Raw genomic sequence first — 27,364 nt, 5'->3', positions numbered from 1 at the left:
TTTCCAACCCTTTCTACATCCCAGGGTACTTAAGGAAGTGGCCCTAGAAATAGTAGATGCATTGCTGGTCATCTTCAGAACTCGATAGACTCTGGAACAGTACCCATGGATTGGAGAGTAGCTAATGTTACCCCACTATTCAAAAAAGGTGGTAGAGAAAAAGCGGGGAATTATAGACCGGTAAGCTTGACATCGGTAGTGGGGAAAATGCTAGAGTCCATTATAAAAGATGTAATAGCAGAGTACTTGGAAAGCAGTGACAGGATCGGACGAAGTCAACATGGATTTACAAAAGGTAAATCATGCTTGACTAATCTGGAATTTTTTGAGGATGTAACTGGTAAAATAGATAAGGGAGAACCAGTGGATGTGGTGTATTTGGACTTTCAGAAGGCTTTCGATAAGGTCCCGCATAAGAGATTAGCATGCAAAATTAAGGCACATGGGATTGGGGGCAAGGTATTGACTTGGATAGAGAACTGGTTGGCGGACAGAAAGCAAAGAGTTGGAATAAACGGGTCATTTTCCGAGTGGCAGGCAGTGACTAGTGGGGTACCGCAAGGATCGGTCCTAGGACCCCAGCTGTTCACAATATATATTAATGATCTGGACGAGGGAATTGGATGTAATATCTCCAAATTTGCAGACGACACAAAGCTGGGTGGGAGGGTATGCTGTGAGGAGGATGTCGTGAAACTCAGTACGATTTGGACAGGTTGGGTGATTGGGCAGAAACATGGCAAATGCACTATAATGTGGATAAATGTGAGGTTATCCACTTTGGTGGCAAAAACAGGAAGGCAGATTATTATTTGAATGGCAATAGATTGGGAGAAGGGGAAGTGCAAAGAGACCTGGGTGTTCTTGTGCACCAGTCGCTGAAGGTAAGCATGCAGGTGCAGCAGGCGGTTAGAAGGCAAATGGTATGTTGGCCTTCGTAGCAAGAGGGTTTGAGTACAGGAACAAGGATGTCTTGCTACAGTTGTACAGGGCCTTGGTGAGACCACATCTTGAGTATTGTGTGCAGTTTTGGTCGCCTTATCTGAGGAAGGACGTTCTTGCCATGGAAGGAGTGCAGCGAAGATTCACCAGGCTCATTAGACCCTTGGTTCCCAACCATTTTTGGTATCGATCTCTGTCTTGAATATACTCAACGACTGAGCCTACGCAGCCCTCTGGGGTAGAGAAATCCAAAGATTCACCTCCCTCTGGGTGAAGAAATTTCTCCTCATCTCAGTCCTAAATGGCCGACCCCTCATTCTGAGACTGTAACCCCTGGTTCTAGACTCCCCAGCCAGGGGAAACATCCTCCTTGCATCCACCCTGTCGAGCCCTGTAAGAATTTTGGATGTTTCAATGAAATCACCTCTCATTCTTCTAAACTCTAGAGAATATAGGCCTAGTCTACTCAATTTCTCCTCATGATAATCCCCCCCATCCCAGTCTGATGAACCTCCGTTGCACTCCCTCTATGGCAAGTATATCCTTCCTTAGGTAAGGAGAGCGAAACTGTTCACAATACTCCAGGTGTGGTCTCACCAGGGCCCTATATAATTGCAGTAAGACGTCTTTACTCTTGTACTCAAATCCTCTTGTAATAAAGGACAACATACCATTTGCTTTCCTAATTGCTTGCTGTACCTGCATGTTAACTTTGTGATTTGTGTCCAAGGACACCCAGGTCCCTCTGAACAACAACATTTCCCAATCTCACTATTTAAAAAATACTCTGCTTTTGTATTTTTCCTACCAAAGTGGATAACTTCACATTTCTCCACATTATATTCCATTTGCCATGTTCTTGCCCACTTACTTAGCCTGTCTATATCCCCTTGAAGCCTCCTTGCATCCTCCTCAAAACTTACATTCCCACCCAGCTTTGTATCATCAGCAAACTTGGATACATTGCACTCGGTCCCTTCATCAAGGTCATTAATATAGCTTGTAAATAGCTGAAGCCCCAACACTGATCCATGTGGCACCCCACTAGTTACAGCCTGCCAACCCGAAAATGACCCGTTTATTCCTACTCTCTGTTTTCTGTCCGTTAACCAATCCTCTATCCATGCGAGTATATTACCGCCAATCCCATGAGCCATAATTTTGTTTAATAACCTCTTGTGTGGCACCTTATCGAATGCCTTCTGAAAATCCAAATACACCACATCCACTGTTCGATCTCCAGCTTTTTCCAGTTCTGACGAAGGGTCATCGACCTGAAACGTTAACTCTGTTTCTCGCTCCACAGATGCTGCCTGGCCTGCTGAGTATTTCCAGCATTTTCTGTTTTTACACCGCATCCACTGGTTCCCCCTTATCGATTCTGCTAGTTACAACCTCAAAAAATTCTAAGATTTGTCAAACACGATTTCCCTTTCATAAATCCGTGTTGACTCTGCCCAATCCTATTATTTTCTAAGTGCCCTGTTACCACGTCCTTAATAATAGATTCTAAAATTTCCCTACTACTGATGTCAGGCTAACTGGTCTGCAGTTCCCCGGTCCCCCTCTCATTCCTGTCTTAAATAGTGGGGTTACATTTACTACCTTCCAATCTGCGGGAACCGTTCTAGAATCTATGGAATTTAGGAAAATGACAACCAATGCATCCACTATCTCTATAGCCAACTCATTCAAAACGCCAGGATGTAGGCCATCAGGTCCAGGGGGTTTATCGGCTTTCAGTCCCATTAATTTCTCCAGTACTACTTGTTTATTAATAGTAATTTCTTTCAGTTCCTCATTCTCGCTAGACCCTTGGAACTTCACTATTTCCGGGAAGTATTTTGCGTCTTCCGTGAAGATGGACACAATGTATTTGTTTAATTTCTCTGCCATTTTCTTATTCCCTATTAGAATTTCTCCTGTCTCAGCCTTTAAGGGACCCATATTTACTTTTGCTAATCTTTGCCTTTTTACATACCTATAGAAGATTTTACAGTCTGTTTTTATGTCTCTCACTAGTTTACTCTCAGATTCTATTTTCCCTTTCTTTATCAATTTCTTGGTCCTCCTTTGCTGAATTCTAAAATCCTCCCAATCTTCAGGCTGACTATTTTTGGCAGCATTATAAGCCTCTTCCTTTGATCTAATGGCCCAGAAATTCGGGTCTCCACAGGTGAGTATGCACGGGGTACTCACCCGTAGGCCCAATGGAAGTGCCGGTTTCCAACTCGCCCCTCATACCTACGTAGTTTGCTTTGTTTAGATTTAAGACCCTAGTTTTGGATTTAACTAAGTCACTTTCAAACTCAATGTAAAATTCTCTCATTGTGGTCACTCTTCCCTAAAGGCCCCTTTACTACAAGGTTATTAATTAACCCTTTCTCATTGCACAATACTAGATCTAAAATAGCTGTTCCCCAGTTGGTTCCTCAACATACTGATCTAGAAAACTATCTTGTATACATTCCATGAATTCGTCCTCCACACTATTACTACAAATTTGGTTTGCACAGTCAAAGTCCCCCCTGATTACTGTATTACCCATGTTACATGTGCCTCTAATTTCCTGATTTATACTCTGCCCTACATTACAACTACTGTTTGGAGGCCTATAAATAACTTCCACCAATGTTTTCTGCCCCTTGCTGTTTCTTAGCTCCACCCAAACTGATTCTACTTCTTGATTTTCAGAGCTAAGATCCTTTCTCTCTTCTGTCTTTATCCCATCCTTTATTATCAGGGCTACCCCTCCTCCTTTTCCATTTTGCCTATCTCTTCTAAAAGTTATGTTTCCTGGAATATTTAGTTCCCAACCTTGGCCACTTTGCAACCACGTCTCCGTTACGGCTATTAGATCAAACCTGTGCATTCAGATATAGTGCCTTTAGCTTTGACTGATTTCTCTCTTTCCCTGATGTCACCTTAGTCACTGATGCCTTATTACCTTTGTTACTCTCTGTCCCTTCCTGACCCACTCTTATTTTTACCCATAACTTTACTCTGATCGAGAGCCTTGACATTTTTCTCACTGCTTTTAAATTTACTCTTTCCTGAATCTTCCCGCCGCCCCCCCCCCCCCCCCCGCTTCATTACTTTAAAGCCCTGTCTACTGCCCTAGTTATTCAGTTCGCCAGTTTAAGTGGAGCCCGTCCCAACTGAACAGCTCCCTCTTTCCCCAGTACTGGTGCCAGTGCCCCATGAACCTTCCTCCCACACCACTCTTTGAGCCACGCATTTAAGCCACGCATTTAAACCTCTAATCTGTTTGTCCCTATGCCAATTTACGCGTGGCTCAGGTGTGTTGAATTCTGGGCACCACACTTTAGAAGGATGTCAAGGCCTTAAGAGAGGGTGCAGAAGAGATTTACTAGACTGGTTCCAGGGATGGGGGACTTCAGTTATGTGGAGAGGCTGGAAAAGCTGGGATCGTTCTCCTTAGAGCAGAGAAGGTTAAGAGGAGATTTGATAGAGGTGTTAAATCATGAAGGGTTTAGATAGAGTAAATAAAGAGAAACTCTTTCCATGGCAGAAGGGTCAGTAACCAGAGGGCACAGATTTAAGTTGGTATACAAAAGAACCAGAGGTGACATGAGTCATTTTTTTAAACACAGCGAGTTGTTGTGATCTGGAATGCTCTGCCTGAAAGGGCAGTGGAAGCAGATTCAATAGTAACTTTCAAAAGGGAATTGAATAAATACTTGAACGGAAAAGATTTGCAGGGCTATGGGGAAAGAGCAGGGGAGTGGGACTAATTGGATCGCTCTCAAAGAGCCGGCACAGGCACGATGGGCCGAATGGCCTCCTTCTGTGCCATATTGTTCCATGCTTCTATACATGCAAGTTGTTGTTTCTTAAATAAGCCGTGTCCTGGCCTCAACCATCCATCCTGATGGCTTGTTCCAGCTATTGATACCCCTCTGTATAAAGAAATACTTCTTCATCTCTGTCTGAAACATGCCCTTCGCAATCGTAAACGTGTAATTTTTTCTTGGTCTGTGTGTTTTGGATTGCTTGTGGATGAATGTGTATGAAGGCTCTATTTGTGCTTTTCTATCCCTATGCCTCTGTGGTTGAAAATATGAAGACTGGTCTAAGATTCTCACATGCCTGTACCTGGTTGGCTCCGATATACTCACAAAACAAAGCACAGCAGTACGTTCCTACTCTGTGCTCTTACGTTTCATAGAAGCTTGTTGTCAAATGGAACTTGCAGGTGTCCGGGGCAGATTGCCACCCAGCATTGCAGGTGGGGCTGTGTATGGTGTGGAGACAGGAGAAATAATGGAAAAACAGCATGACAGCAGATTTCAGATTAGCTCAAAAGCACAGGTAAATAGCATATTTCTCCCAGTTTCACCATCCTCTCCTGAGAGCAGAGACTCGTGCTGTGGAAGGTGTTTAACATAAATGCACTAATGTTTTGCACTGATGTAAGACGCAGTGGGGTTACATTTTTGGAGTTAGTTGTATGTAGTTATTGAGAGTGTCATAAAAACACCACTGAGTCGAAGATGGGCATGAAGTGGCGCTAAGAGAAAGATAAGCTAGATGCTTGCAGCTAGTTGGTAGAGTGGGATTACTGATGCAGGTAAATATAATGAGTGGATATTGCAGGAGCATTCTGGGTGGGAATTAGTAATAAGGGCAAAAAAATAATTGGCTTATGCGACAAAAGTCCTTGCATTCATATAGCTCTTTAGAAATTTACAGAGGGCTATCAAGCTCTGGAACAAGTTGCCGGCTCGTGTGGTGAGTGCAGATTCACTGCAGACATTCAACAGGGAGCTGGATGAGTTCCTGGCTGAGTCTCATCTCTCTGCATAAAAAAGGTAGGTGAAGTATTGAACGATGTGTCTCATGGTCACTGTGGTCTCCTGGAACTCAGTTTGCTTGCCTGTGGGGGTTGGAGAGGAATTGCCCAGCATTGTGCCCCCTGAATTGGCCCAGGGGTCTTTCTCCTTGGAGATTGTGTAGCTGGTGGGGGCATTGGGGGTCATGATGCTCAGTTGCATCATGACAACATTGGATGGGAGAATGGGGGTTTGAGGTGGTGGCTTTGTTTGGAGGATGGTACAGCAAGGAAATGAGATATTTGACCTGAGGGCATGGATTTGGGGTTAGTAGAAGAAGTGATTGGGTTGGAAAGAAAGTTAATAAGTTCACCTCTGAGGAGAGAGTGGCGGAGTTGGTCTTCGGCTATGAAAATTGCTACTCTGAGAGCTAGTGACAGGTACTACAATGGGTGTGCCAAAAAATACCAAGAAAGGCACTGGGGCAATGAACTCGGTCAAAAGATCAGAGATGGGGGTGGTGAAAGGACAGCAGTGTAGCTGAGGAATAGTATTACGTATGAGGAATGAACTCTTGAATTCTGTATTGTCCAATATAGATTGCTCCTGCTCTGGAATATTGTCCTGCAGATGTTATGAGTTACATCTGGGCACACTTACATAGATCCCCACCACAGTTAGTGGGAACGTTCATATGAAAAGAAAGTAGCAACATACTTTTAAACCATAGAATTCTTTTCCATTTCAGCATGTGGTTTTAAGAAGGAAGCAGTCGCATATCTATTAGAATTGGAACATAGGAACACAGGAGTAGGCCATTCAGCCCCTTGAGCCTGTTCCACTATTCGATGAGATCATGGTTGATCTGCGATCGAACTCCATATACCTCCCTTAATATCTTTGGTTAACAAAAAGCCATCAATCTCCGATTTAACATTAATAATTGATCTAGCATTAATTGCTGTTTGCGGAAGAGAGTTCCAAACTTCTACCACCTTTTGTGTGTAGAAGTGTTTCCTAATTTCACTCCTGAAAGGTCTGGCTCTAATTTTTAGATTATGCCCCCTCGTCCTAGAATCCCCAACCAGAGGAAATAGTTTCTCTCTCTCTCTACCCTATCTGTTCCCCTCAATATCCTGTAAACTTTGATCCGATCACCCCTTAACTTTCTAAATTCTAGGAAATGCAACCCTAGTTTGTGTAATCTCTCCTCGTAACTTAACCCTTGGAATCTGGGTATCATTCTGGTAAACCTACGCTGCACTCCCTCCAAGGCCAATGTATCCTTCCTACGGTATGGTGCCCAGAACTGCTCACAGTACTCCAGATGTGGTCTAACCAGGGTTTTGTATAGCTGCAGCATAACATCTACCCCCTTGTACTCTAGTCCTCTAGATATAAAGGCCAGCATTCCATGTCATGTTATGATCGCTATTGGATAAATTTTCATGCACAGTTAGGTTGTTAACTAAATCTGGCTCATTACTCATTACTAAATCTAATATGGCTTGCCCCCTTGTTGCCTCTAGGACATATTGTTGTAGAAAACTATCCAGAACACACTCAAGAAATTCACTACCTTTCTGATGGGGGCTAGTCTGCTTTTCTAATCTATATGAAAATTAAAATCCCCCATTAAAACCACTCTGCCTTTACTACACGCTTGTTTAATCTCTGCATTTATACAATCTAGCACTTCAGAGCTGCTACCAGGGGGCCTATACACAACTCCCATTACAGTCTTAGATCCTTTCCTATTTCTTAATTCAACCCATAAGGTCTCCACTGGCTGCTTACCTGTCTTTAAATCCTTTCTTATCATTAAAGGGATTTCATCCCTAATCACTAAGGATACTCCTCCCCCTGTCATTTTCCCTATCTTATAACCTGATATATTTAGTTCCCAGTCCTGACTGTCCTGCAGCCATGTCTCAGTAATGGTTACCATGTCACACCCTCCAATTTGAATTCGTGCCTGCAGTTCATTCAATTAATTTTTTATTCCTTGTACTCCATGCGTTTGTATAAAGAACGCTTATTTGGGCCTCACACCCTAGCCCGTCCTTCAACTCTAATGCTTTATTCACATGTTTCTTATTTATTTCTCCTGGTTTAATCACTTTACATCTTTTAGTTGTCCCTTTACCTGTAGTGCCTGAAGTATAATTTCTGACTGTTGCTCTACTCTCTTCCCTTTTGTTTGTTTTTGAACTCCTATTTGTATTGTAATTTCCCCCTGAGCGCGCCGCCCCCCAACCCCTCCCCATTTACCAGTTTAAAGTCCTTGTGACCACCTTATTTATCCTTTCTGCTAGGACCCTGGTCCCAGACTGGTTCAGGTGGAGCACGTCCCGATGGTATAATTCTTGCCTCTCCCAATACTGGTGCCAGTGCCCCATGAAATGGAACTCCTCTTTCCCACACCACTCCTTTAGCCACGTGTTCACTTCCCTGATCAGCTTATCTCTACTCCAATTTGCACGTGGCTCAGGTAATAATCCAGAGATTATAACCCTTGAGGTCCTGTTCTCTAATTTAGCTCCTAGTTCCTGGTACTCTCCAAACAGGACCTCTTGCCTACTCTTCCCTATGTTTTTGGTCCCAATATAGACCACAATGACTGGATCCTCCCTCTCCAATATCCTTTCAAGCCGATTCGAGATATTTCTCACCCTGGCACCAGGTAGGCAACATACAATGTGGAACTTTTGATCTTGCTTACAAAGGATGCTATCTGTCCCCTAATTATAAAATTCCCCGACAACTACCACATTACGCTTCATTTCCTCCTCCGTCCTTCGGACAGCCTCCTGCTCCAAGGTGCCATGGTCCGCATTCTGGCTGTTCTTCTGACAGTCTTTATCCTTATCCTCACAGGTAGCAAGTACATTGTACTTGTTGGATAGGATCAGTTTCTGTGGATCCTCGTTCCCTTTCTTACCTGGGTTCCCCTTACTCTGCACACCAAACCCTTTCTGATCCTGCACACCTCTATGAGGTGTGACCATGGTCTGGAGCATACTGTCCAGTTACTCCTCCCCCTCCCTTATGTGTCGGAGTGTCTCCAACTCGCACTCCAGCTCAATGACTCCGAGCCGGAGAGATTCAAGACGGAGACATCTACTGCCGATAGAAACATAGAAGATAGGAGCAGGAGTAGGCCATTCGGCTCCTCGAGCCTGTTCTGCCATTTAATGAGAGCATGGCTGATCATCCAAATTCAGTACCCGGTCCCTGCTTTCTCCCCATATTCCTTGATCCCTTTAGCCTTAAGAAATATATCTAACTCCTTCTTGAATATATTTAATGAATTGGCCTCAACTGCCTTGTGTGGTAGAGAATTCCACAGGTTCACCACTCTCTGGGTGAAGAAATTCCTCCTCATCTCAGCCCTAAATAGCTTGCCCCTTATCCTTAGACTGTGACCCCTGGTTCTGGACTCCCCCGTCATCGGGAACATCCTTCCTGCATCTAGTCTGTCTCGTCCTGTTAGAATTTTATAAGTTTCAATGATATCCCCTCTCATTCTTCTAAACTCCAGCGAATTCCTGCCATCCCAGGTATCAGTCTGGTGAATCTTCGCTGCACACTCTCCATAGCAAGAACATCCTTCCTCAGATAAGGCAACCAAAACTGCGCACACTACTCAAGAGGGGTCTCACCAAGGCACTGTAAAACTGCAGCAAGACATCCTTGCTCCTGTACTCGAATCCTCTCGCTATGAAGGCCAACATACCATTTGCCGCCTTAACCGCCTGCTGCACCTGTATGCTTACCTTCAGTGACTGGTGCACAAGGACACCCAGGTCTCGTACTTCCCCTTTTCCCAATCTATTGCCGTTCAGATAATCTGTCTTCCTGTTTTTGCCACCAAAGTGGATAACCTCGCCTTTATCTACATTATACTGCATCTGCCATGCTTCTGCCCGATCACCCAACCTGTCCAAATCATACTGGAGTTTCTCTTCATCCTCCTCACAGCACACACGCCCACCCAGCTTTGTGTCGTCTGCAAACTTGGAGATATTACATCTAGTTCCCTCGCCTATATCATTTATATATATATTGTGAATAGCTGGGGTCCTAGCACCGATCCCTGCGGTACCCCACTAGTCACTGCCTGCCACTCGGAAAAAGACCCGTTTATTCCAACTCTTTGCTTCCTGTCTGCCAACCAGTTCTCTGTCCAAGGCAGAACCTTACCTCCAATCCTGTGTGCTTTAACTTTGCACGCTAATCTCTTATGCGGGACCTTATCGAAAACCTTCTGAAAGTCCAAATATACCACATCCACTGGTTCTCCCTTATCTATTCTACCAGTTACATCCTCAAAAATTCCAGTAGATTAGTCAAGCATGATTTACCTTTTGTAAATCCATGTTGACTTTGTCCGATCCTGTCACTGTTTTCCAAGTTCTCTGCCATTACATTTTTTATAATGGACTCTATCATTTTCCCCACTACCGATGTCAGACTTACCGGTCTATAATTCCCCGTTTTCTCTCTACCACCTTTTTAAAATAGTGGGGTTACATTAGCTATCCTCCAATCCATGGGAACTGTTCCAGAGTCTATAGAATTTTGGAAGACACCAGCAATGCATCTACTATTTCTAGGGCCACTTATGATGTAGATTATCAGGCTCTGGGGATTTATCGGCCTTCAATCCCGTCAATTTCCCTAACACCATTTCCCTACAAATACTGATTTCTTTCAGTTCCTCCCTCTCATTGGACCCTATGTTCCCTGACATTTTTGGGAGGTTATTTGTGTCCTCCTTGGTGAAGACAGAACCAAAGTATGTATTTAATTGGTCTACCATTTCTTTGTTCCCCATTATAAATTCCCCTGATTCTGACTGCAAGGGACCTAGGCTTGACTTCACCAATCTTTTTCTCTTCACATACCTATAGAAGCTTTTACAGTCAGTTTTTATGTTCCCTGCGAGCTTACTCTCACAATCTATTTTCCCCCTCTTAATTAATCCCTTTGCCTTTGCTGAACCCTAAACTGCTCCCAAACCTCAGGTTTGCTTCTTTTTCTGGTCAAATTATATGTTAAGAGTCAACACATTGCTGTGGGTCTGGAGCCACGTATAGGCTAGACCAGGTAAGGACGGCAGATTTCCTTCCCTAAAGGACATTAGTGAACCAATTGGGTTTTTCTGATAATCCAGTAGTATCATGGGTCACCATTACCGATACTAGCTTTTTAATTCTAAATTTATTTAATTAACTGAATTTAAATTCCCCCAGCTGCCATGGTTGGACTTGAATAGACGTCTCTGGATCATTAGTCCAGGTCTCTGGATTACTAGTCCAGTAACTTAAGCACTATTCTACCGTACCCCTAGTTTAAACCACTGTCCAAGCTTAGAGAGGAAAAAAAAGAGCTAATCACCTACCTGCTGTCCTGTGATGTCACTCCTTGGTTTTTGTTGTTGAAATCGTCGGAGGCGCCGCTTAGGTCCGCGCTGCCCCTCTTCTCTCTGTTTAAATCTTGCCACCTCCTCTGATGCTGCTGCTGCCACTTAGGTCTGTGCTGCCTCTCCTCTCACTGTTTAAACCTTGCCGCCTCTTCCGATGCTGCTGCCGCTTAGGTCCACACTGCCTCTCCTCTCACTGTTTAAATCTTGCCGCCTCTTTAGATGCTGCTGTCGCTTCGTGTGTTGCTGCATTAATTTGGGCGCTTCTTTAAATAGCAACCAACCTAATGCCGCTTGCTTATTTTTAACTGCGTACAGGGTGCAGTGTAATTTTTCTAAATGCAGCATTTTGACTAAGCAGCAAACTATTTGTTCATCAGTAAGATTTGGACTGCTAATTGAAGTTGACTGAGGTGTAATCACAGAATCACAGAAACCCCACAATGCAGATAGAGGCCATTTCAGCCCATCGAGCCTGCACCGACACATATCCCACCCGATCCCCGTAACCCCTACACCAACACATATCCCACCCTATCCCCGTAACCCCACGTATTTAATCCCCCTAACACTAAGGGTCAATTTATCATAGCCAATCAACCTAACCCGCACATCTTTGGACTGTGGGAGGAAACCGGAGCACCCGGAGGAAACCCACGCAAACACGGGGAGAATGTGCAAACTCCACACAGACAGTCACCCGAGGCCGGATTCGAACCCGGGTCCCTGGCGCTGTGAGGCAACAGTGCTAACCACTATGCCACCGTGCTGTGGGGCTTAGTTTTAACTACCATCTTTCTAAAGCAGACCCAAAATTGTAATACAAAGCAAAATACTGCAGATGCTGGAAATCTGAAATAAAAAGAGAAAATGCTGGAAATACTCGACCGGTCAGGCAGCATCTGTGGAGCGAGAAAGAGAGTTAAAGCTTCAGGTTGATGACCTTTTGACAAAATTGTATTGATCACTTTGGCTCTCAAAGGGGAATTGGATAAGTATATTCAAGAAGGAGTTGGATATATTTCTTAAGGCTAAAGGGATCAAGGGATATGGGGAGAACGCATGGACAGGGTACTGAATTTGGATGATCAGCCATGATCGCATTGAATGGCGGAGCAGGCTCGAGGGGCCGAATGGCCTACTCCTGCTCCTATCTTCTATGTTTCTATGTTACCTGAAGAAAAAAAATTTGCAGGGTGACGGGGGGAAAAGATGGTGGAGTGGAACTAGCTGAAGTGCTCTTACAGAGAGCCAGCTTGGGCTCGACAGGTCAAATGGCCTCCTTCTGTGCTGTAACCATTCTATGATTTTCTTTATTCATTCTTGGTAAGTGTGCGTCACTGGCAAGGCCAGCATTTATTGCCCATCCTTAGTTTCCCTTGAGAAGAACAGCAATATATTTCCATGTTAGGATGGTGTGTGTTTTGGAGGGGAACTTGGATGTGATGGTGTTCCCAGGTGCTTGCTGCCCTTGTCCTTCTAGGTGGGGGAAGATCGTGGGTTTGGGAGGTGCTGTCAAAGAAGCCTTGGCGAGTTGCTGCAGTGCACCCTGTAGATGGTACACACTGCAGCTACAGTGCCATGGTGGAGCGAGTGAATGTTTAAGCTGGTATATGGGCTATTGACCAAGCAGGCTACTTTGTCCTGGATGGTGTTGAACTTCTTGAATGTTGTTGGAGCTGCAGCCATCTAGGCAACTGGAATTGCCAGAATGGTGGGGGGCTCATTGATGGTAATGATATTGAATGTCGTGGGGAGGTGGTTAGACTCTCTCTACTTGGAGATAGTCATTGCCCGGCACTTGTGTGGCATGAATGTTACTTGCCACTCATCAGCCCAAGCCTGCATAAGAATTAAGATCAGGGGCAGGCCATACGGCCCCTCGAGCCTGCTCCGCCATTGAATAAGATCATGGCTGATCTTCGACCTCAACTCCACTTTCCCACCTGATCCCCATATCTCTTGATTCTCCTAGAGTCCAAATATCTGTCTATCTCAGCCTTGAATATACTCAACGATTCAGCATTCCCAGCCCACTGAGTGAAGAAATTCCTCCTCTTCTCAGTCCTAAATGGCCGACACCTTATCCTGAGTCTATGCCCCCTAATTCTAGACTTTCCAGCCAGGGAAAACTACCTCTCAGCATCTACCCTGTCAGATCACCCCTCATTCTTCCAAACTCCAGAGAGTATAGGCCCATTCTACTCAATCTCTCCTCTCAGGATAACCCTCTCATCCCAGAAATCAATCTAGTGAACCTTCGTTGCACTGCCTCGATGGCAAGTATATCCTTCCTCCGATAAGGAGACCAAAACTGTGCACAGTACTCCAGGTGTGATCTCACTAAAACCCTATACAATTGTAGTAAGAATTCCTTACTCTTGTACTCCAACCCCCTTGCAATAAAGGCCAATGTGCCATTTACCTACCTAATTACTACTTGTACCTGTGTGCTAACTCTGTTTCCTGTACGAGGACACCTAAAGCTCTCTGAATACCAATGTTTAATAGTTTCTCACCATTTAAAAAATATTCTATTTTTCTATTCTTCCAACCAAAGTGAATAACCTCACATTTCCCCACATTATACTCCATCTACCACCTTATTGCCCATTCACTTAACCTGTCTAACCTTTGCAGGCTCTTCCTCCTCACAGCTTACTTTCCCACCTGGCTTTGTATCATCAGCAAACTTGGATACATTACACTCGGTCCCTTCATCTAAGTCATTCATATATATTTTAAATAGCTGCTGTCCAAGCACTGATCCTTGCGGCACTCCACTGGTTACACCCTGCCAACCTGAAAATGACCCGTTTATCCCTACTCCCTGTTTTCTGCCCATTAACCAATCCGCTATCCATGCTACTATATTAACCCCATGAGCCCTTATCTTGCATAACAGCCTTTTATTTTGCACCTTATAGAATGCCTTTTGGAAATCCAAATATTCTATATCCATTCATTCCCCTTTATCTAATCTGCTAGTTAGTCTCAAAAAAAATTAATTTGTTAAACACAATTTCTCTTTCATAAAACCGTGTAGACTCTGCCTAATCATATTATGATTTTCTAAGTACCCTGTTAACACTTTGCTAATGATGGATTTAAGAATTTTCCCGACGACTGATGTCAGGTTAACTGCCCTGTAGTTCCCTGTTTTCTCTCCCTCATTTCTTGAATAGAAGTGTTGAATTTGCTACCTTCCAATCTGCTGGGACCGTTCTAGAATCGAGGGAATCTAGATTTAATTTCAGTCATGGTCCGTCCATTAACCTTATGCTATACACAGTCATAACGTATATTTGGATTCAATCACCATAGAGTCTCACTACTCTTTCAATTGTTTCCAAGTCAAATCAGCAGGATCTGGTTCTACAGTCGATTGACCGAGCAATTGAAGCTATTCATAACGCAGCAATGAAAACTGGTGGCAAGTACAACCTGGAGCAGCGTGAAGTTCTACAGTAAGTATCTGGAACAACCAGGTGTGTGAGAGAGTCACTAACAGCCGGGTGTGTGTGTGTGCAAGAGACACTAACAGCTGTGTGTGTGTGTGTGTGTGTGTGTGACTAACAGCCGGGTGTGTGTGTGTGTGTCACTAACAGCCGGGTGTGTGTGTCACTAACAGCCGGGTGTGTGTGTGTGTGAGAGTCATTAACAACCGTGTGTGTGAGAGAGTCACTAACACCGGGTGTGAGAGTCACTAACTGCCGGGGGGGTGTGTGTGGCACTGACAGCCGTGTTTGGGTGGGGGGGTGTGTCACTAATAGCCGGCTGTGTGTGTGTGTGAGTCACTAACAGCCAGGTGTGTGTGTGTGTGAGAGAGTCACTAGCATCCGGGTGTGCGTGTGAGAGAGTCGCTAACAGCCTGTGTGTGAGAGACAGTAACCGTGTGTGTGTGAGTCACAACAGCCGGTGTAATGATCAATAACATGTCATTCTAGAGTGGTACACTAGATGGAGCCGTAGAGCTGTATATTTAGTTGCATGTGTTTAAGACTACACTACCCATGATGCACTAGGCTACCCACAAGGCAGTAGTCAAGATGGCTGCCTGCACACACAAGTACACATGCTAAATCTCTACAGATGCTGTACCTAGAGAACGTGTACTGAATAAATGACTAGCTAGAAGCTAGCTGTTCATAATTAGAATGTCTAGTTATTAATGAACATAACATGGTACCAGGATTGGTGAAGATCTGATCAAAATTGTGAAACGCGACATGGAGAATTTGAAGCCACCGGAGTTTTTGGATCTCACGGGAAATGTCGACTACAATTGGCGGACTTTCAAGCAACAATTCGAACTCTACATTGCTGCCACCGGGTTTGGTACGAAGCCAGACGCAAGGAAAATAGCGTTGCTGCTCACGGTTGCAGGCCCACAGGCGATAGAGGTATTTAATGCATTTGTATTTAATCCAGAGGAGAACAGAAACAAATTAGACGATGTGCTAAAGAAATTTGATACACATTGTTCTCCCAAAAAGAATGAAACCTATGAGAGGTATGTGTTCTGTTCAAGGACACAGCAGCAAAATGAGACTTTTGATAGCTTTGTGACTGATCTGAAACTGAAAGCACAGACATGTAATTTCTCTGAGCTGAAAGCATCCATGATTCGTGACCAAATTGTGTTTGGTATTCATGATAAAAAGGTCAGGGAACATCTGTTGAGAGAAACCGAACTGACATTGGAAAATGCTGTGAAAATATGCCAAGCCAGTGAGCTAGCTCGACAGCATGCGAAGACTTTCAGTGAAATCAATAATGATGCGATTGTAGTAAGTGCTGCTGTCGGTGCTGTGTCCTACAAAGGGAAGAAACATGGGCAGAACAGAAATGAAAAGCAATCGGAGGAAGGAAATTTTAATTGTAAACGCTGTGGTTACAAACACCAGTTAAGACAATGCCCAGCGTTTGGAAAAATGTGCACAAAATGTCATGGAAAGAATCACTGCCAAACAATGCTTTTCAAAAGTAACAACAAAGAAAGGGCAACAAGCCAATATGATTGAGGACACTGATTTAAGTGAGACATTTTTTGTCCGAATGGTGTCATGTGACAATGTCAAAAATGATACAGAAAATGTGCAGCCCTCAGATATGGACAATGCGGAACATAAAATTAATGCAGTAAAAGAGGACAAATGGATGATCCCACTGCAGGTAAATGGAGCATTAGTTATAGAGTCATAGAGTTTTACAGCACAGAAAGAGGCCCTTCGGCCCATCGTGTCTGCGCCGTCCATCAATCCCTGTCCAGTCTAATCCCATTTTCCAGCATTTGGTCCATAGCCTTGCATGCAGTGGCATTTCAAGTGCTCATCCAAATGCTTCTTGAATGTTGTGAGGGTTCCTGCCTCTACCACCCTTTCAGGCAGTGAGTTCCAGATTCCAACCACCCTCTGGGTGAAAAAGTTCCTCCTCAAATCCCCTCTAAATCTCCTGCCCCTTACCCTGAATCTATGCCCCCTTGTTATTGACCACCCTACTAAGGGGAAAAGTTCCTCTTTATCTACCCTATCTATGCCCCTCATCATTTTGTACACCTCAATCAGGTCCCCCCTCAGCCTTCTTTGCTCCAAGGAAAACAACCCCAGCCTGTTTAGTCTTTCTTCATAGCTGAGGCGCTCCATCCCAGGTAACATCCTGGTGAATCTTCTCTGCACCCTCTCCAAAGCAATCACATCCTTCCTATAGTGAGGCGACCAGAACTGCACACAGTACTCCAGTTGTGGCCTCACCAGCGTTTTGTACAGCTCCATTATAACCTCCCTGCTCTTATATTCTATGCCTCGGCTAATGAAGGCAAGTATCCCATATGCCTTTTTAACCACCTTATCTACCTGTTCCGCTGCCTTCAGGGATCTATGTACATGTACACCAAGGTCCCGCTGACCCTCTGTACTTCCTAGGGTCCTACCACTCATTGTGTATTCCCTTGCCTTATTTGTCCGTCCAAAATGCATCACCTCGCACTTTTCAGGGTTAAATTCCATTTGCCACTTTTCCGCCCATCTGACCAACCCGTTTATATCGTCCTGTAGCCTGAGGCTTTCCTCCTCGCAATTTACCACCCCACCAATTTTCGTGTCATCTGCGAACTTACTGATCATACCTTTCACATTCTCATCCAAATCATTTATGTAGATCACAAACAGCAAGGGACCCAGCACCGATCCCTGAGGTACCCCACTGGACACAGGCTTCCAGTCACAAAAGCAACCTTCGACCATCACCCTCTGCCTCCTGCCACTCAGCCAGTTTAGGATCCAACGCGCCAAGGCACCCTGGATCCCATGGGCTCTTACCTTCTTGACCAGTCTCCTATGCGGGACTTTGTCAAAAGCTTTACTGAAGTCCATGTAAACCACATCCACAGCATTTCCCTCATCCACACACCTAGTCACCCCCTCGAAAAATTCAATCAGATTTGTCAGACATGATTTTCCCTTGACAAAGCCATGCTGACTATCCCCGATTAATCCTTGCCTCTTCAAGTGGAGACTAATTTTGTCCCTCAGAATTTTTTCCAATAATTTCCCTACCACAGATGTTAGGCTCACTGGCCTGTAATTCCCTGGTTTATCCCTGCTACCCTTCTTGTATAATGGTACTACGCTAGCTGTTCTCCAGTCCTCTGGTACATCCCCTGTGGCCAGAGAGGTTCTGAAAATTTGTGTCAGAGCCCCTGCAATCTCCTCCTTTGCCTCCCACAGCAGCCTGGGATACATCTCGTCCGGGCCTGGAGATTTATCCACTTTTTGGCCTGCTAAAACCGCTAGTACCTCCTCCCTCTCGATGCTAATATGTTCAAGTATGTCACAGTCCCCTTGCCCGATTTCTATGTCTACATCGTCTTTCTCCATAGTGAACACAGATGCAAAAAATTCATTTAAAACCCCGCCTACATCATCTGGCTCTACACACAGATTGCCACTTTGGTCCCTAATGGGCCCTACCCTTTCCCTGGTTATCCTCTTGCCCTTAATATACTTATAAAACATCTTAGGATTTTCCTTTATTTTGCTCGCCAGTGTTATTTCATGGCCCCTCCTCGCCCTCCTAATTTCTTTTTTAAGTATGCCACTGCATCTTTTATACTCCTAGGGCTTCCTCCGTCTTTAGTCTTTTGTAACTGCCAAAAGCCCCCCTTTTTTTCCTAATGCATTTTTGTATATCCCTTGTCATCCAAGGTTCCCTTAGCTTGTTGGTCCCACCCTTGACCTTTACAGGAATATGTTGGCGTTGTACTCTCTCTATTTCCCTTCTGAAAGTCTCCCACTGTTTTGATGTGGATTTTCCTATAAGTAGCTGCTCCCAGTCCACTTTGGCCAGATCCTGCCTTATCATATTAAAATCGGCCTTCCCCCAATTTAGAACCCTTATTTCCGGGCCTCCTTTGTCTTTTTCCATGACCACCTTAAATCTCACCGAATTATGGTCACTGCCGCCAAAATGCTCTCCTACTGACGCTTCCACCACTTGCCCAGCTACATTCCCTAGAATTAGGTCCAGTACCGCCCCCTCTCTTGTAGGACTTTCTACATGTTGGCTCAAAAAGCTCTCCTGGATGCACTTTAAGAATTCTGCACCCTCTAAGCCTTTCACACTCTGACTATCCCAATTAATATTGGGGAAGTTGAAATCCCCCACTATTATTACCCTATTATTTTCACACTTCTCTGAGATTTGCCTACATATCTGTTCCTCTATCTCCCCCTGACTGTTTGGGGGCCTATAGTACACTCCCAGCAAAGTGCTTGCCCCCTTTTTGTTTTTAAGTTCTACCCATATGGCCTCATTAGAGGAACCCGCTAATATATCATCCCTCCTTACAGCAGTAATTGACTCCTTAATTAATATTGCAACACCCCCTCCCCTTTTACACCCCCCTCTGTCTCGCCTGAAGATTCTATACCCCGGAATATTGAGCTGCCAGTCCTGACCCTCCCTCAACCATGTCTCTGTGATAGCGACAATATCGTACTCCCATGTGTTCAACAACAACTTCAATTCATCCACCTTATTTGCAAGACTCCTTGCATTAAAATAAATGCCTTCCAGCCCTGCCATATTCCCTTTTGCCTTCACATATTTGCTCTGCCTTCCCAGCTGACTTGTTTTTTCCTCCATATTTGGCTGTAAATCACCCCCTACTATAGCTCCACTCTGTATCCCATCCCCCTGCCAAGTTAGTTTAAACCCCCCCCCAGCAGTGCTAGCAAACCTCCCCGCAAGGATATTGGTTCCCCTCTGGTTCAGGTGTAAACCGTCCGACTTGTACAAGTCCCACCTTTCCCAGAAGCAGACCCAGTGATCCAGGAAACTAAAGCCCTCCCTCCTGCACCATCCCTTTAGCCACGCATTCATCTGTTCTATCTTCCTATTCCTATACTCACTAGCACGTGGCACCGGGAGTAATCCAGAGATTACAACCTTTGAGGTCCTGCTCTTTAATCTTCCACCTAGCTCCCTAAATTCTTGCTGCAGGACCTCATCCCTCTTTTTACCTATGTCGTTGGTACCAATGTGGACCACGACCTCTGGCTGTTCACCCTCCCCCTCCAGAATGCCCTGCAGCCGCTCAGTGACATCCTTGACCCTGGCACCAGGGAGGCAACAAACCATCCTGGATTCACGTCTACGGCCACAGAAACGCCTATCTGTTCCCCTTACTATAGAATCCCCTACCACTATTGCTCTCCCACTCTTTTTCCTCCCTTCCTGGGCAGCAGGAGCACCCCCAGTGCCAGGAAGTTGGCTGCTGCTGCCTTCCCCTGGTGGGTCATCCCCCTCAACAGTATCCAAATCGGTATACCTGTTTGAGAGGGGAATGGTCACAGGGGTCTCCTGCACTACCTGCCTGCTTCTATTGCTCCGCCTGGTGGTCACCCATTTCCTTTCTTCCTGTGTAGCCCTTACCTGCGGTGTGACCAACTCACTAAACGTGTTATCCACGACCCTCTCAGCATCGTGAATGCTCAACAACCCATCCACCCGCAGCTCCAGCGCCTCAATGCGGTCTGCTAGTAGCTGCAGCTGGATGCATTTCCGGCACACGTGGTCATGGGCACCGGCAGTGTCCCTGAATTCCCACATAGAGCAAGAGGAGCATAACACGGGGCTGGGCTCTCCTGGCATGACTTACCCTTTAATTAATTTACTATCACCAATTAAGGCGCTTGTATAGTCTACCAACAGTCCCTGCTACACCAGAAAAGACCCTAGTAACTATAAACTACAGAGTTAAAGTTTAAAAAAGAAAAATACTCACCAACCAATCACTTACCTGCTCCCTGGTGACGTCACACTCTGATTTCTTTTTACCTCTCTCCCCGCTGCTGAGTTGGTAAGCCTCACTGCTTGCGCCGGTTTTTATCCCGGGCTCCGCCTCGCCTCGTTGCTCTGACTCCGACTGGTCGGGCCTCGCTGCTTGCGCCGGTTTTTATCCCGGGCTCCGCCTCACCTCGCTGCTCCGTGCTCCGACTCCGACTGGTCGGGCCTCACTGCTTGCGCCGGTTTTTATCCCGGGCTCCGCCTCACCTCGCTGCTCCCTGCTCCGTGCTCCGACTCCGACTGGTCGGACCTCACTGCTTGCGCCGGTTTTTATCCCGGGCTCCGCCTCACCTCGCTGCTCCGTGCTCCGACTCCGACTGGTCGGGCCTCGCTGCTTGCGCCGGTTTTTATCCCGGGCTCCGCCTCACCTTGCTGCTCCGTGCTCCGACTCCGACTGGTCGGGCCTCACTGCTTGCGCCGGTTTTTATCCCGGGCTCCGCCTCACCTCGCTGCTCCCTGCTCCGTGCTCCGACTCCGACATTGAAACTAGACACTGGGGCAAAAGCAAACTTAATCAGTATGAGTGACATTAAAAATATGAAAGAAAAGCCCAAAATACAGAAAAAGTCAGTACTACTGAAGGACTATAATGGACAGAAAATAGATAGCTTAGGTGTATGCAGACTTAAAGTGACAGTCAAAGACAAAGTGCATCATCTCATGTTTTCTGTTGTGGCTGAAGGACTTGATTCACTACTGGGTGACAAAGCTTGTGAGGACTTAGAACTGGTCAAGAGAGTCTACCGTATAAACTGTGCCATAAGCAGACCAGATGACTCAGTGGATTCTGTAGTGAATAATTTCCAGGATGTGTTCAAAGGATTTGGAGTTCTACTATTCACTTACAAGATCCAGCTAAAGGAGGATGCTCAGCCAGTGGTACATGCTCCACGAAGAGTTCCAGCACCCCTGCGTGACCGGCTCAAGAAAGAACTGGACAGAATGACCACACTAGGAGTCATCAAGAAAGTCGAAGAGCCAACAGACTGGGTTAACTCCATGGTATGTGTAAAGAAAAAGAACAATGATCTAAGAATATGCATGGATCCAAAGGACTTAAATGCAAACATAAAACGTGAACACTACCAGATTCCCAAGCGAGAAGAAATCACCAGTGAAATGTCAGGTGCCAGATACTTTACAAAGCTCGATGCCTCACAAGAATTTTGGCAATTGAAACTGGATGAAGAGAGCACCAGATACTGTACCTTCAACACACCATTTGGCAGGTATTGTTTCCTCAGAATGCCTTTTGGGATAATATCTGCATCTGAAATCTTTCATAGAGCAATGGAACACATAATTGAAGGTCTGGAAGGAGTTCGGGTCTATGTTGATGACATCATCATCTGGGGCTCCACACTGAGAACACAATGAGAGACTGACTAAAGTGCTACAGAGCATACGCCGGAATGGACTAAAGCTCAACAAAGCCAAGTGTCAGTGTGGCATCCAGGAAGTCACTTTCCTAGGAGATAATCTATCTGGTAAAGGAATAGAGCCAGATATGGAAAAAGTAAACGCCATACTCAACATGCCCCAACCCACTGACAAAAAAGGAGTGCTACGCATCATGGGGATGATAAACTTCATTGGAAAGTTCATTCCTAACTTGTCAGCCAAGACAACCTGTCTGCGAGACCTGCTACATAAAACAAATGAGTTCGCATGGACAGAAAGACATGAACAATGGTGGATGAATCTCAAAACAGTGCTGACAACCACGCCTGTACTCACCTTTGACCCAACAAAGAGAATCAAAGTGTCAACGGATGCATCAAAAGATGGCCTAGGCGCGGTCTTGCTACAAGCAGAGGGTGAAGATTGGAAGCCTGTTGCCTATGCCTCCAGGTCTATGACTGATACTGAGTGTCGATACGCCCAGATTGAAAAGGAATGTCTAGGCTTGGTAGTTGGATTAGAAAAGTTCCATGGCTACATATATGGACTTCCCACCTTCACAGTTGAGACAGACCACAGCCCACTGGTTGTCATCATAAAAAAAAATCTGAATGAGATGTCTCCAAGGATTCAAAGACTCATGATGAAGCTGCAAAGATATGACTTTGAACTGATCTACACACCAGGCAAATGCATAGTGTTAGCAGATGCACTATCCCGAGCACCAATGAGTCATGTGAGCTCTACTGAAGAAGACGTGGATGTTCATGTGAGTATGGTCACTGCTGCGCTGCCCGTGTGAGACACAAAATCAAAGCAAATAGCAGAAGAAACAGTAAAAGATACAGTATTACAAACAGTAATAGAGAACATTCATCATGGTTGGCCAAAAGGTTCCTGTCCAAAATACTATCACATAAGGTCAGAGTTGAGTGTCGTAAGTGGACTATTACTAAAACAGAACAGAATAGTCATTCCACAGGCTGTACGTCAAGACGTGCTCAAAAGGATTCATGAGGGACACCTCGGAATTGAAAAATGCAAAAGGACAGCAAGAGACACTGTTTATTGGCCTGGCACAAATAAGGACATTGAGAACATGATAGGCAAATGTAAGACATGTCAGAAACACCAAAACAAACCAGCAAAGGAACCAATGATAGCTGACATACCAACAGCACCATGGCAAAAGGTTGGTATGGACATTTTTTATTTAAATGGTAAAGAATACCTAATAGTGATTGACTACTATTCTAACTATCCTGCGATGGCGCTGCTCTCAAGCACCACAGCAAGCAGTGTCATAATGCATGTGAAATCAATCTTCGCCAGACATGGAATTCCCAGGATTGCCATTAGCGACAATGGCCCGTGCTTCAACTGTAAGGAGTGGCAACAGTTTGCAGCACAGTATGACTTTCAGCACATCACATCCAGTCCTCTGTATGCTCAGTCGAATGGTAAGGCAGAGAAAGGTGTTCAAGTTCTCAAGCAGCTACTGAAGAAAGCGACAAAGCAAGTCTTATCCTTGTCTCGCCCTGCTGAGCTACCGAGCCTCACCTTTAGACTGTGGTTCTTCACCTGCTGAACTACTAATGGGTCACAAGTTGCGCACCACGCTACCCTGCTGTGCAAAAGAACAGTAAAGTAAGGAACTGAGACAGAGACTTCAACTGTTAAAGCTGAAACAGAAATCACACTATGACAAGTCATCCAAAACTCTAAAACCATTGACAAGGGATGATGTTGTCAGTATTGAGGATCCAGATGCATGGAACAAGAAAGCTACAGTTCTTGAAGTAGGACCAAGGTCATACACTGTTAGAACTGAGGAAGGACAGATTCTCAGGAGGAACTGCCGTTCCCTCCTAAAAACACAAGAAACTATCCAACAGCAAATCGATGACAATGCTGCAACTGAATCTTGTCATTCACCACCAGAACAATCTCATGAAAACACATCAGACTTACCCATGCTGAGAAGATCCACACGTGAAGTAAAAAAGCCTGATGGACTTAATCTTTGAGTACAAAGAAAAATTATATTGAAAATGTATTGACTGTTGTGAAAATGTTTATGTTTATAGAGCACTAACAAAAGTGTTACTGATATCATCTTTATCGTTTTTCTTGAAAGTTGATTGATATTGATTTTGTTAACCTCAAAGAAAGGGGATGTAATGATCAATAACATGTCATTCTAGAGCGGTACACTAGATGGAGCCGTAGAGCTGTATATTTAGTTGCATGTGTTGAAGACTACACTACCCATGATGCACTAGGCTACCCACAACACAAGGCAGTAGTCAAGATGGCTGCCTGCACACAGAAGTACACATGCTGAATCTCTACAGATGCTGTACCTAGAGAACGTGTACTGAATAAATGACTAGCTAGAAGCTAGCTGTTCATAATAAGAATGTCTGGTTATTAATGAACATAACAGCCGTGTGTGTGTGTGTGTGTGTGTGTGTGTGTGTGTGTGTGTGTGTGTGTGTGTGTGTGTGTGTGTGTGTCTCACACACACTAACAGCCGGGTGTGTGTGAGTCATAGAGTTATACCGCACAGAAAGAGGCCCATCAAGCCCTGTCTAATCTAATCCCATTTTCCAGCATTTGGTCCGTTGCCTTGTATGTTATGGCATTTCAAGTGCTCATCCAAATGCTTCTTGAATGTTGTGAGGGTTCCTGCCTCTACCACCCTTTCAGGCAGTGAGTTCCACATTCCTACCACACTCTGGGTGAAAAAGTTCTTCCTCAAATCCCCTCTAAACCTCCTGCCCCTTAGCTTGAATCTATGCCCCCTTGTTATTGACCCCTCTACTAAGGGAAAAAGTTCCTTACTATCTACCCTATCTATGCCCCTCATAATTTTGTACACCTCAATCAGGTCCCCCCTCAGCCTTCTCTGCTCCAAGGAAAACAACCCCAGCCTGTCCAGTCTTTCTTCATAGCTGAAGCGCTCCAGCCCAGGTAACATCCTGGTGAATCTCCTCTGCACCCTCTCCAAAGCAATCCTTCCTATAGTGTGGCGGCCAGAACTGCACACAGTATTCCAGCTGTGGCCTAACCAGCGTTTTGTACAGCTCCATCATAACCTCCCTGCTCTTGCCTTCATTAGCCGAGGCATAGAATATAAGTATCCCATATGCCTTTTTAACCACCTTATCCACCTGTTCTGCTGCCTTCAGGGATCAATGTACATGCACACCACGGTCCCTCTGATCCTCTGTCTTTCCTAGGGTCTTACCATTCATTGTGCATTCCCTTGCCTTGTTAGTCCCTCCAAAATGCATCACCTCACACTTCTCGGGGTTAAATTCCATTTGCCACTGTTCCGCCCATCTGACCAACCCATCTATATTGTCCTGCAGACTGAGGCTATCATCCTCGCTATTTACCACCCCACCAATTTTTCGTGTCATCTGCGAACTTACTGATCATACCTTTTACATTCACATCCAAATCATTAATGTAGACCACAAACAGCAAGGGACCCAGCACCGATCCCTGCGGTACCCCACTGGACACAGGCTTCCAATCATAAAAATAACCTTCGACCATCACCTTCTGCCACTAAGCCAGTTTTAGATCCAATGTACCAAGGCACCCTGGATCCGATGGGCTCTTAACTTCTTGACCAGTCTCCTATGCGAGACTTTATCGAAAGCCTTACTGAAATCCATGTATACCACATCCACTGCCCTACCCTCATCCACACACCTAGGCACCCCCTCGAAAAATTCAATCAAATTGGTCAAACATGATCTTCCCTTGACAAAGCCATGCTGACTATCCCTGATTAATCCTTGCCTCTCCAAGTGGAGACTAATTCTGTCCCTCAGAATTTTTTCCAATAATTTCCCTACCACTGATGTTAGGCTCACTGGCCTGTAATTCCCTGGTTTATCCCTACTACCCTTCTTGAATAATGGTACTACGTTAGCTGTTCTCCAGTCCTCTGGCACATCCCCTGTGGCCAGAGAGGTTCTGAAAATTTGTGTCAGAGCCCCTGCAATCTCCTCCTTTGCCTCACACAGCAGCCTGGGATACATCTTGTCCGGGCGTGGGGATTTATCCACTTTTAAGCCTGCTAAAACCGCCAGTACCACCTCCCTCTCGATGCTAATATGTTCAAGTATATCACTCCCCCCTGCCTGATTTCTATGTCTACATTGTCCTTCTCCATAGTGAACACAAATGCAAAAAATTCATTTAAAACCCCACCTACATCTTCTGGCTCCACACACAGATTGCCACTTTGGTCCCTAATGGGCCCTACTCTTTCCCTAGTTATCCTCTTGCCCTTAATATACTTATAAAACACCTTAGGATTTTCCTTTATTTTGCTCGCCAGTGTTATTTCATGGCCCCTCCTCGCTCTCCTAATTTATTTTTTAAGTATCCCCCTGCACTTTTTATACTCCTCTAGGGCTTCCTCTGTCTTTAGTCCTTTGTATCTGCCAAAAGCCCCCCTTTTTTTCCCCAATCCATTCTCGTATATCCCTTGACATCCAAGGTTCCCTGGGCTTGTTGGTCCCACCCTTGACCTTTACGGGAACATGTTGCCATTGTACTCTCTCAATTTCCTTTCTGAAAGACTCCCATTGCTCCGATGTGGATTTTCCTACAAGTAGCTGATCCCAGTGCACTTTGGCCAGATCCTGCCTTATCATATTAAAATCAGCCTTCCCCCAATTTAGAACCTTTATTTCCGGTCCACCTCTGTCCTTTTCCATGACTACCTTAAATCGCACCGAATTATGGTCACTGTCACCAAAGTGCTCACCTACTAACACTTCTACCACTTGCCCGGCCACATTCCCTAGAATTAGGTCCAGTACCACCACCCCCTCTCTTGTAGGACTTTCTACATGCTGGCTCAAAAAGCTCTCCTGGATGCACTTTAAGAATTCTGCACCCTCTAAGCCTCTCACACTCTGACTATCCCAGTTAATATTGGGGAAGTTGAAATCCCCCACTATTATTACCCTATTATTTGCACATTTCTCTGAGATTTGCCTACATATCTGTTGCTCTATCTCCCCCTGACTGTTTGGGGGCCTATAGTGCACTCCCAGCAAAGTGTTTGCCCCCTTTTTGTTTTTAAATTCTACCCATATGGCCTCATTAGAGGAACCTGTTAATATATCATCCCTCCTTACAGCAGTAATTGACTCCTTAATTAATATTGCGACACCCCGTCCTCTTTTACCCCCCACCCCCTGTCTCGCCTGAAGATTCTATACCCCGGAATATTGAGCTGCCAGTCTTGCCCCTCCCTCATCCATGTCTCCGTGATAGCAACAATATCATACTCCCATGTGTTCATCAACAGCTTCAGTTCATCCACCTTATTCGCAAGACTCCTTGCATTAAAATAAATGCCATCCAGCCTTGCCCTTGTGAGTCACTAACAGCCAGGTTTGTGTGTGATAAGAGTCACTCACAGCCG

General features: G+C 45.1%; 1 protein-coding gene across 1 annotated transcript in view; it reads left to right on the top strand.

Moving 5' to 3' along the window:
* The window catches only part of nckipsd (NCK interacting protein with SH3 domain), a 282,238-nt gene that overhangs the window by 174,397 nt on the left and 80,477 nt on the right, over positions 1 to 27,364 (top strand). The window contains exon 2 of the mRNA XM_085999969.1: positions 14,515 to 14,627. Coding sequence (XP_085856095.1) covers positions 14,515 to 14,627 — 113 coding nt within the window. The remainder of the gene's footprint in view (positions 1 to 14,514; positions 14,628 to 27,364) is intronic.

Source organism: Somniosus microcephalus, chromosome 11 (genome assembly GCF_052327205.1).
Source record: "Somniosus microcephalus isolate GS21.2 chromosome 11, FLI_Smic_1.0, whole genome shotgun sequence".
NCBI classification, from domain to species: domain Eukaryota; kingdom Metazoa; phylum Chordata; class Chondrichthyes; order Squaliformes; family Somniosidae; genus Somniosus; species Somniosus microcephalus.
This window is presented reverse-complemented; position numbering and strand designations above follow the sequence as displayed.